A 14,973-nucleotide genomic window follows, 5' to 3' on the forward strand; every position below is an offset into this window, starting at 1 on the left:
TAACCAGGCTTGGTAAAACACACTCCAGAAGGCAGGTGTAAGTAAGTCAGGAGAAGGATGCAAATCTTCATCCTTAAACAGACATTCTGGCACTGAACTTAATCTCAGCCTTGAGGCCAAAAGAGGATCGATGTTCCCTTTGAACAAGCCGTTCCTTTGAATATGGTTCTGACACCTCTTCAGATATAAGTGGGCCTGCCCCACGCTAAAGCAGTCCACACTGCAGCCTGATTCTACTCTGGGCTTGTTCTCATGGCATGCAGGGGAGAGGGGATCCAGAAGTTTCAGACTTGACATCAGGAGGCACTACTTCACAGTCAGGGCGGCTAGGACCTGGAACCAACTTCCAAGTGAAGTGGTGCTGGCTCCTACCCTGGGGGTCTTTAAGAGGAGATTAGACGAACACCTTGCTGGGGTCGTTTGACCCCAGTACTTTTTCCTGCCATGGCAGGGGGTCGGACTTGATGATCTGCTCAGGTCTCTTCCGACCCTACCAACTATGAAACTATGAAAGTCTGGTTCCAAAGGGCACCCTCTCACCCCCACAGCTACGTTCTCACACACAGGGACTATGGAGCGCTCAAAACTGCCATCTTGTTCAAAGAGCCATATCTAATGGATTCTCTTTGACGCCAGAGTCATTCTTTCACTCCAGAGGACACATTCAGTCCATATGCACCCCTTGGCAGAATCCTTTCTCCAAATTCTGAATAAGTGCATTTGACCATATGTGTCCCCCTCTGATCCATCTACCTATATTGCTCCAGACCCTGCCATTGTTACACACATGCTGGGGCTACCTGAGATGGCATGCAGACCAGAGGAGAAGGGAGAAAAGCAAATACATGCAATTAATGAGGCATGCAGACCAGAGGAGAGTGGAGAAAAGCAATTACATGCAAGCATGTGTTGCTAGTCTAGTAGTTAGGGCACTTATGCTGGGGGGTTCCAGCATCTGCACTAATGAATACTTTAGATACTTGCGTAACTTGTTGGACCAGGGCTAGAACCCAGAGCTTCCCTTCTATTCCCCAGCTCACACACAGCGAATGTGCACAGAGACTCGTGTACAACCTTGTGCATTTTCTCCCTGGTTCAGTGAATCTTTACTACTACCACACAAAGCAGAACAGCTTCCCCAAGAGGAGTACAGAATGCCCCAACCCAAAATAGCCTGCAGCAGACCAATGGCCCACAATCTACCTTGAGCATCAAACTTTTAAAAGGAAAACACTAGAAAAGCAATGAGAAGAAAGTTCTAGGTTTGTAAATTTGTCACTTACTTTTTATTGAGAAATATTGAAGAGATGGATGTAGCTGCATCAGCAAAAAGAGTGCATTAAAGTCACATTGACTTTATGGAAGTGATGACCTCACATCTGGCATTACATCCAGTTTATTTTGGTACTTTATCTTGAGCTCAACAAGTGCAGCAAATCCCCTTTCACAGATGGGTACTCAGAAGATCTGGGTACTTGGACCAGATGCCTAAACAAAGCCAAAACTCTGCTGTGTTTTGTTTCACAAACATTAATTTTAAAGAGCTATCACATGCAAGTTCCAGACAGCCAAACTTTCATTTTGGTGTTAATGCTCAAGCTGAGGATAGGCAAGGAAATGGGAGGGGTAACACCTGTGTATCAGGAGGAAGGAGAGCTTTGGTACAGTTAGAGCAAATCTCAAATGGAATGTGTCTTTGGAAGGAGTTCAAGAAAATTATTTCTTTTCTGCATTTCTGTCTCTCTCCCAGCTTATAAGAACACTTCATCATGCATGTTCCACCAATGTTGACATTAGGAGATCTGCATGAAGCAAAACGGTATGCCTTTGAGCATCCAGGCCTTAAGCATTTAAACTATTTTTGAAAATGGGACTTCAGCTCCACGGTCAGTTAGTGGGGTTGAATGTTTCGCCCTACCCAAAATGCCCTGATTTATCCTGTCAAAGCCATTGACATAAATGAAATCTACACTAGGCACGTGTACACATGACACTGTCGCCATGGCAATGCACTACAGCAGCATAGCTTTGATGAGCAAAAACCATGATGCTGCATCTACATCTCCGTAACAACGCACGCCCTCATTATAGTGCACTGCTATGGCGATGTAGCAGCTAAAAATAACCATGCGTGGCTGGCACAGCGCAGTACAGGCTGTAATGATGGTACAGTAACAATGGCACCATATGTTCACATGTAGACACTCCCACTGTGTAAATCAAAGCAGAATTTGACCCAACATATGAGCAACTCCAGAATATGAGGCAAAAAGAATTAGCTGGCTCCTAAGTCTTCCCATAAGGGAGTTTCTCCTTTATCCTTAACAGGGATAATCAGATAGATAATGGAGTTTTCAGATTACAGTACTATCGGAAACACTGTGTTGGTTCCAAAATTTCTTCTAACACCATCTTGAAGGAGAGAATATCTTTTTTTTGCCTTACAGCAAAATTAGGTCTCTTACATTAACAAAACACCATTCTCGTACATTAACAAAACACCATTTACTAGTAGCTAAGGAAACCTTTGTCATCCTGTTTCAGGAGATGTGGCTCAGATAGCAGAACACACCATTCAAGTGAAAAACATTCAAGTAGAAAAACTGTCTCAGGCTATAGTGGGTACAGGAGTACCAGTAAATCTGGCCCAATATCTTTCAAATAGCATTACTCCAAAGTTTTCTTTCTTACTGATGGGAGTCAAAACCCAGTGACCATAACTATTATATTGCAGAAAGCAAGGAGAACAAAGTGAAAGTGGTAGGCCTGTAGCTGATCAAGAGACAACTCTGATCCAGACAGTAGACATGAAGAATTAATAATTATTGCACTAATCTTGACCTGATTAGCTAAAGTGGTCTGCCATCTCTTTACTTGTCCTAAATCATTTCATGCCTTCATCAGTAATTAATCTAAAAGCAAGGAAAAATGACCAAACTCATTACACAAAAGACCTGATTCTGATTTCTTTTACACTGCCATATGGCCTCAACCAAGGACCATACTTGAACATGTGCTTAAGGAATAAGGATGCTTTTTTGAGTCAAGGCCTAAAACTAGAATAGATCAGAAGGCAAAGACTAGAACACATTGTAACACTGTAATACAGGGGTTTTCAACTACGGTAAGTGTTTCCTGGGGGCACTTTGGAAGGCCTCAGGGGGTACGCAGCAGTGGCACAGAGAAGCCAGCGGCACTTCCAGTTTCACTGCCGCACAGGGGATCCCCCCCTCCACTCGCCGACCAGCCACCAGGGGCCCAGTTGCCGGGGGTATCCTGACCAAAAAAAGTTGAAAAGCCCTGTTGTAACACATCAAAACTGGGCCCAGATAATAAACTAGCTTCTGGTGTTACTAATTTAGCTATCTATGATCAATGTCTTCCAGATCTGGGCAGCCATTATCCTTGTCCAACAGCTAGCCCGTGGTTTGGTTTTCAGAACTAATCAGATTCTGAAAAGCAAAATACATCCTTAAAAATATGCATAACATGAACTGAGCTGTCTTTCAGATAATGAAAAAGGAGCCTTAGCTAGAGTAATGCTTTATGGGAGAAAGTATAATCCAGAAGAACAGTAGGAGCCTTAGAAACACTCTCCAATAAAGTGCAGACTGAGGAAATTCCATTGGAGTGTAAATACATGTATGCAAAGGGGTGGAACAGGGCTTTTTAGGACACGGCTGCACATGGTTACTTTGTACTGAATAGGTTCCCCCTATGGTCTTCTCAATCCGTTTATTCCTAGGCATACTCACAATGCCTTAGTCCTTCTCTGAAGGGAAGAAAAGGCATAGAGCTGGATCCAAGCAGATTACTTTGGGTATGTTTATGCTGGCACATATGCACCACAACCTATCCTTTAACCCAAAGCCACTGACCATCCATATTACAAACCCCTAAGCTCCTCCCAGCACCATCCAGCACAACCCATGAAGCTCTGCTGAACAGCAGAAGCTGAGCCTGAGCTTTCTCTTAGCCTGTCTCACTCCCCACAGTGTTTACAAGTCACCTGGGCACTGCACCAGTACTGCCAACTTGCTACAAGCAGAAATTTGCCACCTAACCCTCAAAAAGTTCCTAGATGCCACAAGGAAGACTTTCTAAAGTCATCACAGTTTTTATAAAACAATTTATTAATATGTGGTGCACTTACCAATTCAGCCTGGCTCAAATGGGCTCGGAAAATCTTAGTTTCAAAGTTGAAACTAAGATTTCATAGTTGGTAGGGTCAGAAGGGACCTAAGCAGATCATCAAGTCCGACCCCCTGCCATGGGCAGGAAAGGATGCTGGGGTCAAACAACCCCAGCAAGGTGTCTATCTAGCCTCCTTTTGAACACCCCCATGGTAGGAGTGAGCACCACTTCCCTTGGAAGCTGGTTCCCGATCCTAGCTGCCCTGACTGTGAAGTAGTGCCTCCTGATAATTAGCCTGAATCTACTCTCCATCAACTTATGGCCATTATTCCTTGTTACTCCCAGTAGTGGTCAGGGGAACGGGGACTCTCCCACTGCCTGCTGGTCTCCCTTGGCCAGTTTATAGATGGCCACCAGATCCCCTCTCAGCCGTCTCTTGTGGAGGCTGAACAGGTTCAGGTCTCATAGCCTCTTCTCATAGGGCCTGCCCTGCTGCCCCCTGACCATGCAAGTGGCCCTCCTCTGGACCCTCTCGATGTTGTCCACATCCCTCCTGAAGTGCAGCACCCAGAACTGGACTCAGTACTCCAGCTGTGGCCTGACCAGTGTCAGGTAGAGGGGGAGGATCACCTCCTTGGACCTGCTCATGATGCATCTGTGGATGCATCTTCATTTCGATTGGTGGAGCCCATCCACCAATCAGGTCCAACAAGCCTTCCAAGGCGAAGCCTCTGGAGTGAATAAAAGGAGCTGCGTACCCAGCATGCGCAGATGCGTCGAGGGACAGAGAAGCGACAGAGGAGCTAAGAAGAGCTGGGGAGAGCTGCCCAGCGGGAAGCAGTTGTCGCCCAGAAGAGCCCCCAATGACTCCCTTGGCAGGACCTGGAGCGGCGAGCAGCTTTGGCTACAGCCCCTGCCAGTGCACAGCATGGTGCTCAGGGCAGGCCCTGGGAGCTGCAGGGAGCATCTCGGGTCCCTGGATACTCAGTGCACATAGCAGACCACCAGATCCTGGGAGCACAGGACTACCTGGGGGCCGCATGCAGCAGCTCGGGTCTACTCCCCTTGGCATGCAGCAAAGAACACTGGTACACACGGCTCGGGTCTGCTACTCTCGGCGTGTGGCCAAGGACTTGGTGCACGCAGTGGTGCATGGCATCCCAAATCCTGGGAGTGGATGCTCAGGTTTGCAACCCACCTCCCACCTCACCCCCCGGCATAAGGCCAGGCACCCAGAAGGCACCAGCGTGGCGCGGCTGAGGTCCCCCAGGGCCTGGGTTTCAGGACCTGCACAAGGCAGCCCAAGCCCTGGCAAAGGGCACAAGGTGAGGTCTGGGTTTTGGGACCCTCATAAGGGGGCCCAAGCCCCAACTGAGGACAGAAGGCAGGGCCCTGGGTAGCCCTGACAAGGCACCCATGGCTCCAGGATCCCTTCCCCATCTGCTCCCCAGGGAGTACCCTCCCACAGGGGAGGAAGCTCTGAGAGGGGAGTCTCAAGAGATCAGTGACTGGGGGGGAGGGGACCCTGAGAAGGTACCTGAACCCTCCCATTATTCCCCCTAGGACAGGTGCCAGGGATAGGCACCATAGGGAACGCCCAGTGGATCTGGCCACATGGGTACCTGGAAGGGGATGGGACATGCACCTCATATTTGTAAATAGTTATTTATGTTTTGTTATCCTGTAATGTGACCTGGGTTATGTCATCTATTTACGATTTGCCTGTATTTACTTATTGTTGTTGTTCTTGTCTAAACTTACCTGTTGATACCTGTGTTCATCTGTCTTTGTTATACTTACCGGTTGCTAACAGCTGCTTACCTGCATAGGGACCCAAGCCCTCTTGAGGTGGTGGTTACTTGGGTCTTTGCTTGTAGAGCTTAATGGTATTTGAGTGATCTTTATACTGTATATATTTACCAATACTTTAAATCTGTAAATATTGTTACCTGTATATTAATAAACCTGTAAATAGTTAAGCTATCCTGGCCCGACTCTATAGAGTATAAGAAGGCAGGGGGGAGAGGAGGGGCTGGTCTGCACAGAAGACCCTTCTCACAGCACTCTTACCTGACTACTTTATCTCCTCCAATTGAAGGGGGAGAATGCACATTTTGAGGTGCACCTGGGTTACAAATATAAGACATAGTAAAGTCATAAAAAAGCTTTAGAATATACATTTTGTGTCTAGAAATCCTAAATTTAGTGACAAAATTCTTATGCTGGCAGTACTGCACTGCATGACAAAGCTCGGCATACGCCACCTTATTTCCTGTCTCTAAAGCTTCTTTGCATTATGCCACAGGCCAAAACAACTACTGGCTGTCAAGATAATAGAACTGTTCCTTTAGTACTTCTGTGCTAGGCACAGCAAAGGCCTGAGTCTTCTAGAGATGATGATCAAATGTATATCAGGAAGTGTGGACAATAGGTTTCTGCCCATATTCTAAAGTGTGTGTGTGTGTGTGTGTGTGTGTGTGTGTGTAAGAGAGAAAGTGAGCAAGCGTGCACAGGTGTGTATTTCTTCCTTTAGGGGAAAAGAATGCAATAAACACATTAGGAATATTATGTCCAATTTATTTTGAAAAAAATACAGCACTACCAGACAGCATACAACACTTGAATGCTTTTAATGGCTATGCAGATATGTAACCAAACATGCTGATTGGAGGATCTTGCTGATCTTGCCTTTGAAATTCCCTGCTTCTGAATTTCTCAGTGAGGTTCTGGTGGTAAAGACACAGGCAGATATGTTTGGGAGTTTCTCTGCAGGAAGAGAATTGGATCATAAATGGGTACTTTCTGCCGTTTTTTCACCAGTCCCAAGGGATGCCTCTGCCCATTACGGGATGGGAACGCCTGGGTGAGGGTGCTTGCTTACCCTCCATCAATGCTGACCTTGTGAAGGAACACCTTGAGAGGCTGGACATCTTCCAGTCAGCCAGCCCTGACAGTTTACACCCCAGGGTACTCAAGGAGCTGGCAAGCATCATAGCTCAGCCCCTGGCACGGATCTTCGAGAACTCCCGGCACTCTGATGAAGTGCCCAATGATTGGAAGAAGGCCAATGTGGTACCTATCTTCAAGAAAGGGAGGAAAGTGGATCTGGCAAGCTACAGGCCCATCAACCTGACCTCTATTCCGAGGAAAGTCTTAGAAACGATTATCAAAGAGTCCATTCTTAACAGACTGGCCGATAGCAGCATCCTGAGGGACAGCCAGCACAGGTTTGTTGCAGGTAGGTCTTGCTTGACCAATCTTATTTCCTTTTATGACCAGGTGACCTATCACCTGGACAAGGGAGAAGAGATTGATGTCGTATATCTTGACTTTAAAAAAGCCTTCAATCAGGTATCCCATGATCACCTCTTAGCAAAACTGGCCAACTGCGGCCTCAGCTTTAGCATGATCCACTGGCTGGGGAATTGGCTTCATGGTTGGACCCAGAGGGTGGTGGTTGATGGAAGTCGATCATCATGGTGCCCTGTGACCAGTGGGGTCCCTCAAGGCTCTGTCCTTGGGCCAACACTAGTCAACATCTTCATTAATGATGTGGACATTGGTATCAGAAGCGGACTGGCCAAGCTCGCTGATGACACCAAACTTTGGGGCAAAGCATCCACACCTGAGGACAGAAGGGCGATCCAGGCTGACCTTGACAGGCTCAGGAAATGGGCGGATGAGAATCTGATGGTGCTTAACACCAAAAAATGCAAGGTTCTCCACCTTGGGAAGAAAAACCCGCAGTATGCTTATAGGCTCAGCAGAGCTACGCTGGCTAGCACTATGGTCAAAAGGGACTTGGGGGTCATGGCTGACCACAAGATGAACATGAGCCATCAATGTGATGCTGTGGCTGTAAAGCAAGCAAAACACTGGCTTGCATCCATAGGTGCTTCTCAAGCAAATCCCAGGATGTCGTTCTTCCGTTGTACTCAGCCTTGGCGAGGCCGCAGCTGGAGTACTGCGTCCAGTTTTGGGCTCCACAATTCAAGAAGGATGTGGAGAAGCTTGAGAGAGTCCAGAGGAGAGCCACACACATGATCAGAGGGCAGGAAAACAGACCTTACGACGACAGGCTAAGAGCGAAGGGACTCTGCAGCCTGGAAAAGCACAGGCTCAGGGGTGATCTGCTGGCTGCCTACAAGTTTATCAGGGGTGCTCACCAGGATCTGGGGAAACATCTGTTTCACCAGAGTGCCCCAAGGGACAACAAGATCAAATGGTCACAAACTCCTCCATGACCGTTTCAGGCTGGACATAAGGACGAAATTCTTTACTGTCTGAACCCCCAAGGTCTGGGATAGACTGCCACCGGAGGCTGTTCAAGCACCCACTTTGAATGCCTTCAAGAGAAATTTGGATGTTTATCTTGCTGGGATCCTATGACCCCAGCTGACTTCCTGCCCCTGGGGCAGGGGGCTGGACTTGATGATCTTCCAAGGTCCCTTCCAGCCCTCATGTCCATAAAATCTGTGAATTCTATGAAATCAAGGGAGCTGGTAGGAGCTATGTTTGTTCATTTCATAAACTCATGCATTTGGAGGCAGGGGGTGATATTCCATGTTTTTTGTTATTGAAAACAAACTGACAGTAAACTATAGCAGAAAAACGTCTGATCCACTGACAGGACTGTAAGATGGCACAAACTGACCCCTCTGAGCCTGGATTTTCCAGTATACAAGCCTGCTTAGCTGGCTATGTGCAGTGAAACTCAGTTCTTCTAAACCACCGCTTCTGTGATTGAACCAAGCACCTGTCACAGGACAAGTTGCAAAGAGAGCGAGGCTGTTAGAGGAGGGCCTGCGTGCCTGATCTGCATTATGCAGCATCTAGCACAATAAGCTCCTGGTCCCTGACTGTAGCTCCTAGGCACTGTTTTAATACAAATAATAACATGCAGCAATTTCTACAGAGCTCTCAACAGACCTTTACAAAACTATACCAAATCCTCACTCAAGGGTTGAGTGAGCACTGAGGTAAATCTATAACCAGAGTTCATTAGGAAGCATGTAATTTCACTCTCTCATAAAAATAGTCGATACCTTAATTATTCAGCACCCTCCCACAGCTGCTCCAGCTTGCATGCTGCTGTTTCCATGTTATTGTGGGTATCAAATTTTTGCCATTTAAACAATGTTGACTGCAAGGACAGACATGTGGAAAATATAAACCATAACTTCTAGCAAATGAGTTCCTGGTTTCTTTACTGGAGCATGGCGTTTAATTATTTACCACATGTGAACTGGCTGTACTGCAACAGAATACCATAAAATAGTCTTGTTCTATAATGCACAAATACATTAACACAGACTTATTTATACACTATCATTCTTGTACTTCATAGAAGTCTATGCTTAATTAAAGACTTCTAAGTTTGCATGAACAGTATGCACAAAGGTCAACAAGTCTAACAATTCAATACCTGCACACAAACATTCATACAATACTTATGCATGTATAAACAGGTGCATACTATTGGTACAGTGCACAGTTACATATAGTATAATACTTGTGAACCCATGGTTGATGCAATTCTGCAGTTTTTAAAAGATTTTTGGATTCAGTTCTCCATTACTGAAAATATTAATGGAAATATTGCAAAATTCAGCTTTTTATTTGCTTTGTTTTCTAAGAAAGGAAGTATCATTGCAATATAGTGATCTTCTACACATCAGAAGTGCCTGAATGATCGTGTCTAACAAGACAATGCTGTTTACTGACTGCTGGAGTGGTGGATGCTTATGGAGTGCGAAAGCCCTTTTGTATATATCTTGGATGCAGTGTTCATATACAGAGTGTTCTCAAGTGATCACATTGAAAACTGGGTGAAGAGGATAAGGAGTTCCTTTAATGAGCCAGCTCTTGCTCTCAAGCATCAAGCTCTGAGTAGTAGAGACAAAGTGACCAAGGAGGACACTTTTTTGGACAGCTTAAATGTGGTACAGCTAATCAGAAGACCATCCCAAAGCATAAAGGTCTTGTATTTCAGCCTCTGGCAGGGATGTTTTCCATCTCCCTATGAGTTAGGATGTTCAGAAAGGGCTAGTCTGGCCAGAAAATGGAGCCCACCTCCCAGAATGGGCATAAAGGAAGCCCAGACATCTGTCCCTCAGTACAAGCTCAAGAAGCCTGGTACCTAAAGCTGTCCTGGACCAGGGATGCAAGAACACAACTAGGAAGTGCAGCAAGGACCCTGCAGCTAGACCAGCATGGCCTGTATTGCTGGGACTGTTATCATGCAGGCACTAGAAATATGGCCTGTGCCTTTTCCTCTGACCAGCAGCAGCATTATGAGAAGGAGCCATCACATAGGCTTGCAGAAAGCAACCCTCCCCCTCTGCCAGAGTCCTGGGGTTGTTTGAAGTTGGGGTTTGCAATACAGTAGTGCTTGGCTTAGGGCTTCTTTGAAAATGGTCCTAGACCTCACCTTAGGCAACCATGCCAGGTATAAACATTTACAATGGCTTCAAGGAACATCTCAGAGACACAGCTCATTGCCCTGCAGCCTTCCAAAGCTCTGATAGAAACATTAATACGTTAACGATGGCAGCAATAGCAACCACATCACAGCAAGACTACCTTTTGCCCGCTGGCAGAGCTGGGCTTTTGCTAAACAATCAAACTCATGCAAAGGAAAAAAAAGAGGAGGAAAGATGAGAGGGCTCTGTCAGGGCTACTGCACAGTGGGTAGAGCTGGAGTTACATCAGGACAACACTGGCCTGCTCCAGGCAGCAGGAACACCATTCCTCACAAGGGTTTGGGAGGCTACATGGCATGGCCTGCCGCCTGGGACTGGGCAGTGCTCTGATCAGGGAGAGAAGCTGCAGAACATTCAGTGTGAGAACAGCATCTTGGACAGAGGTCTGGGCACTCACCACAGTGAAATGCAGCCTCTGAAATGCAGCCTCCTCCATTAAGTCATGTTGAGTGGCTCCCTAGCTACTCCTGATGGGCCATTGTAGCACTTCAGTCACTTTTATTCAAGTCCCTCATTGAGAAAGCAATGGATGGGTAAGTGTGTCCTTCATCTGGGATCAGCAGTGAAGCAGCTTGGAATTTATATTGTCATTATTAGGCTGCAGAAAATTGGCTAAAAACAAGACGGGATGGGGCAGTGCACCAGTCTCCAAAAGCTCTGGCTCACATTACCTTGTCACAGCTCAGGAAAGTAATGCAGTGTCGTGTCATCTGTAGGAATCTTTCCTTACAGCTATAAGCCTGGAAACTTTTCTTAACAAAAATTTAGATTCCATAGAAGTTGGTGGGACTGCCAGAGAGGAACTAGCCCAGCTCAGCCCTACCTAGGTTCACCCTTAGGTTAATCATACATTACCAGCAGCCACCAGCAGCATAACTCACTTCAGTACAATTTGGAGCAGGTCCTTCCAGTTTGTGCCTGCGCTGAGACTACTTCATTCTTTCTGATCTTTCGCAGCTGTTTCAAGTGGGGCTTGAGTGCCAAGCTGGGTGGGAAAAGGAGCAATGAAGTCCAACAGTGGCACAATCAAAAGGAAGGAGCAAGGGTAGAAAACACCCAAACACTTCCAGAAATAGCTGCCTGCACATTTTACTTTAATTAAAACCAGGTGTGCTCAGTGGGGGTGTTATGGGAGGTACAGACACACACAGGTGACTGTGCACATACTTGAGCCTCTTCTCAGCATTCGCCCATTTGGAAATCTTATTTGCATGATGTTCATCTGCATGACTAAAAACAGTGCACAGTGCACTCCTCAGCAAACGGTCTCTAGTGACAGCTGCTGTGAGGATGCCAGGTGTCCAGAGCAGAGCAAGTCCTCAGTCGGCAGCCAGAGCTGGTTTCCACCCGCAGCAGAAGCAATGGCGGGCTGAGTTCTGCTGCTCACAGTGTTTCTGGTGCTCACTGACTGTATTTATTTATTCTCAGACGTCCAATCCCTGGCTAATGTAAACAAGGGGAAACACAAATTTATGAACTGGGGCGTGGGAGGAATCAGTAGGAAAAGCGTGTCAAGTTCACAACTCATAGCCTCCTGGCCCTCTGCCAGGAAAAGGGCGGATTCTGTCAACACGATTTCATGCCAGCAGCAATATTTCTGCCTGTTTGCCTTGTCTTTGGAGATTTCTGCGGGAAGAGGGTTGAGCAAAGGTTGATTCTGATTTCTCTAGCGAGGCCTGTCTGTGCCTACTGGAGCACTCAGTGACCTCAATGTTAAGTTGAGTTTATGGAGGATTTTGCTAAGGTGGTGCTGACTATAAGGCGATGACACATTATTCAGCTGTGTGAAAAGAGCAGAAGTTAAGAGAAAGTAGGGATTCATTGTTACTATTCTACTTAGTTCAGAGAGATGTTGATAAGTTGGTCACTCTCCTCCTGTCCAGCTCCACCTTACAGGAATGATCGTCTCCAGAGAAAATGAATTTGTTCTCCAAAGCTATTTGCTGGTTTGGACAACAAGGCAAGTCTGAGATGGAAACAATGTACTTTCCAGACATGTTAGGGGACCTGGGGTTGCAGTCTCAAAGAGAGAGCTCTGGCTCAGCAGGATGCGTGCACCTTTGGGCACTCTTCCAACCCTTCTAATTGTCAAAGGTGATACTGGATAGCATCACCGTTTGAAAATGGGGTGCATGATCCTAGCATGAGTCCATCTGTGTCATGAGGCTATGGTACCCAACCACTGCTGGGCCCACTTTGGCCTGAATGTCACAGAGTGTTCTTCCTGGTTGGGGCCATATATTCTGCAGAAGACAATGCAGAATCAGTGTGATGACGATGATGATGATGATGAGTGATGATGATGATGTCCAGTGTGATGATGAGTGATCAATGACAGAGTGAAAGGCAGAAGTTGCACAGATCTGAAGAACATACACAGGATCATAGGAATGGCCAAGTTGGATTGGGCCAATTGTCTATCTTGTCCAATATCCTGTCTGTGACAGTAGCCAAAACTAGACGCATTAGATTAGAAGAAATGCAAGATCCCAGTAGCAAGCGTAGGACAATCTACCTCCATTAAAGTTTCATTTTAAGAAGTAGAGGTTGGCTAAAGCTCTGAAGGTTTTAGCTCCCTTGCAACAAGTATTAGTTCAGAAATGTGTTGATAAGTTGGTCACTCTCCTCCTGTCCCGCTTTAACCCCAAGCGCTGACCAGAATCCCTCCCCTCTCCCCCCCCGCCACCCCCCAGTCTTTTCCACAGCAGGAGCAGCCCAGTGCTGATCCTGCCCAACAATAAGAACAGCCCCTCACCCAGCAGTCCATCTGGGGGCATGGGGGGCAAGTGTCATGTTGTCCCCCAAACCGGCCCCCAACAAGGAGTTTTTCTCATAACAGGTGCAGGCCTGTGCCTAGTAGCACATCTAGGGAAGTGCAGGGAGTGAACAAGTCCCCTGAGGATGCTCACATGGAGCCTGTCCCACAAGACTTATCTGCTGGATTTTCTCTCTCTCCACTGCTGCTACTGCCCAGGGAAGGCAGCAGTGGTTTCAGCAATAGTAGCAATCTTCCCTGTGCAGAAAACTCAGGCAGGTAAGACTTCCTTTCCCCTTATCGTGATTCCACCCCTGCCTCCGGTGCAGAATGAAGTCATTGTGCCTCTGCTAAAAAGTTACATTGGCACCAACTAACTACACTAACTCTGGGCGAGCTACCTTGTTAGCTACCTGAGGATTCAGTCTTTCTTTGAACTTTGTTGAGTTCTTGGCCTCACCAGCATCTTGTGGCAGGGAGTTCCACAGTCACTGATATACTGGGTGAGAATGCCCCGAGTTTTGCATTTTTTAATTCCATTCTTTCAGCTTTGGTTCCCAGTAGCAATGCCAGGTGTTTCCAGTGTGAGGCCCTGACGGATCAATACCGCAGCTCTAATGGCCACAACTATTAAGAAAATGGAAGTTTTATGATGGAGTGAAAGCATCTCTATAAACCATGGTGTTTGGATGGACCCCATCACTGCAGGAAAGCAGGAGTGGGAACTACCACCCCTGCAGCCACAAAAGCAGTTCTGTTGTATACTGGGGTATACTTAGAGTATGCTCTTAGCCACTGCAGTCCTTTCCCTGACCCTTGTGAAGTTGTCTGCTTCACAGCTTTGTTTCCCTGCCTGTCTTGTGGGAGCCCCAGGAAAACTAGAAACCAAACTCAGTAGACTCTGGACCTAAGAGAGCCTCTAGAAAGGATGGTTTCCCTCCCCCATATGGATATATATACGTCCACCAGGGAATGACAAGACACTGAGAGCCAGCAAACAGTTACAGGTCCCTGGTTCTTTGCTATACAGGTTTCCCTTGCTTTATGCTGTACATGTGTTCCTGGAAAACAGCGCATAACTCAAATTTGCATAAAGTGAACCCACTTTGCAATGTAACAAACAGGGATATGTTCCAAGACCTTGACTGTACTGACCCTCAGACCCATTTCTACCACTTTTACAAGATAATTTTGGTACTCACCAACAGCAGACAGTACACACAAGCACAGGGCACTATCCTAATAGGGATGGCAACTACAGAACACGTTGCAGACAATGAGCAAGGAGCACAGATCCACACAGGATATATATATTTTGGTGCTTGTCACTCCCACAACACACCACACAAAGCAGTTGACTGTGGGTTTCCACCACACAGATCGCATAAGAGTGAAATTACCTCGCATATAACAAATTTTTTGTAGTAAAAGGGTCATCACATAAGAGCGAATTTGCATGTACAGATCCCGCATAAAGCAAGGGAAACCTGTAGTTCCTTGCTCCACTCTCTAGTGCTAGAAGCTGCAGGGGCTACCTAAGCTGCAGGGGCTACCCACTGGGAATTGCAGCTGGCAATGTAGATGGTCATTTTCATTTCCTGT

At 46.6% G+C, this 14,973-nt stretch overlaps 1 protein-coding gene across 1 annotated transcript in view; it reads right to left on the minus strand.

Annotated features, from left to right (window-relative positions):
- The window catches only part of LOC112550020, a 57,395-nt gene extending 51,480 nt beyond the window's left edge, over nt 1-5,915 (minus strand). The window contains exon 1 of the mRNA XM_025202201.1: nt 5,896-5,915. Within this exon, the coding sequence (XP_025057986.1) occupies nt 5,896-5,915 (20 nt within the window). The remainder of the gene's footprint in view (nt 1-5,895) is intronic.
- Between the last annotated feature and the right edge of the window lie 9,058 nt (nt 5,916-14,973).

Source organism: Alligator sinensis, unplaced genomic scaffold (assembly GCF_000455745.1).
Source record: "Alligator sinensis unplaced genomic scaffold, ASM45574v1 scaffold566_1, whole genome shotgun sequence".
In the NCBI taxonomy this organism is placed as follows: domain Eukaryota; kingdom Metazoa; phylum Chordata; order Crocodylia; family Alligatoridae; genus Alligator; species Alligator sinensis.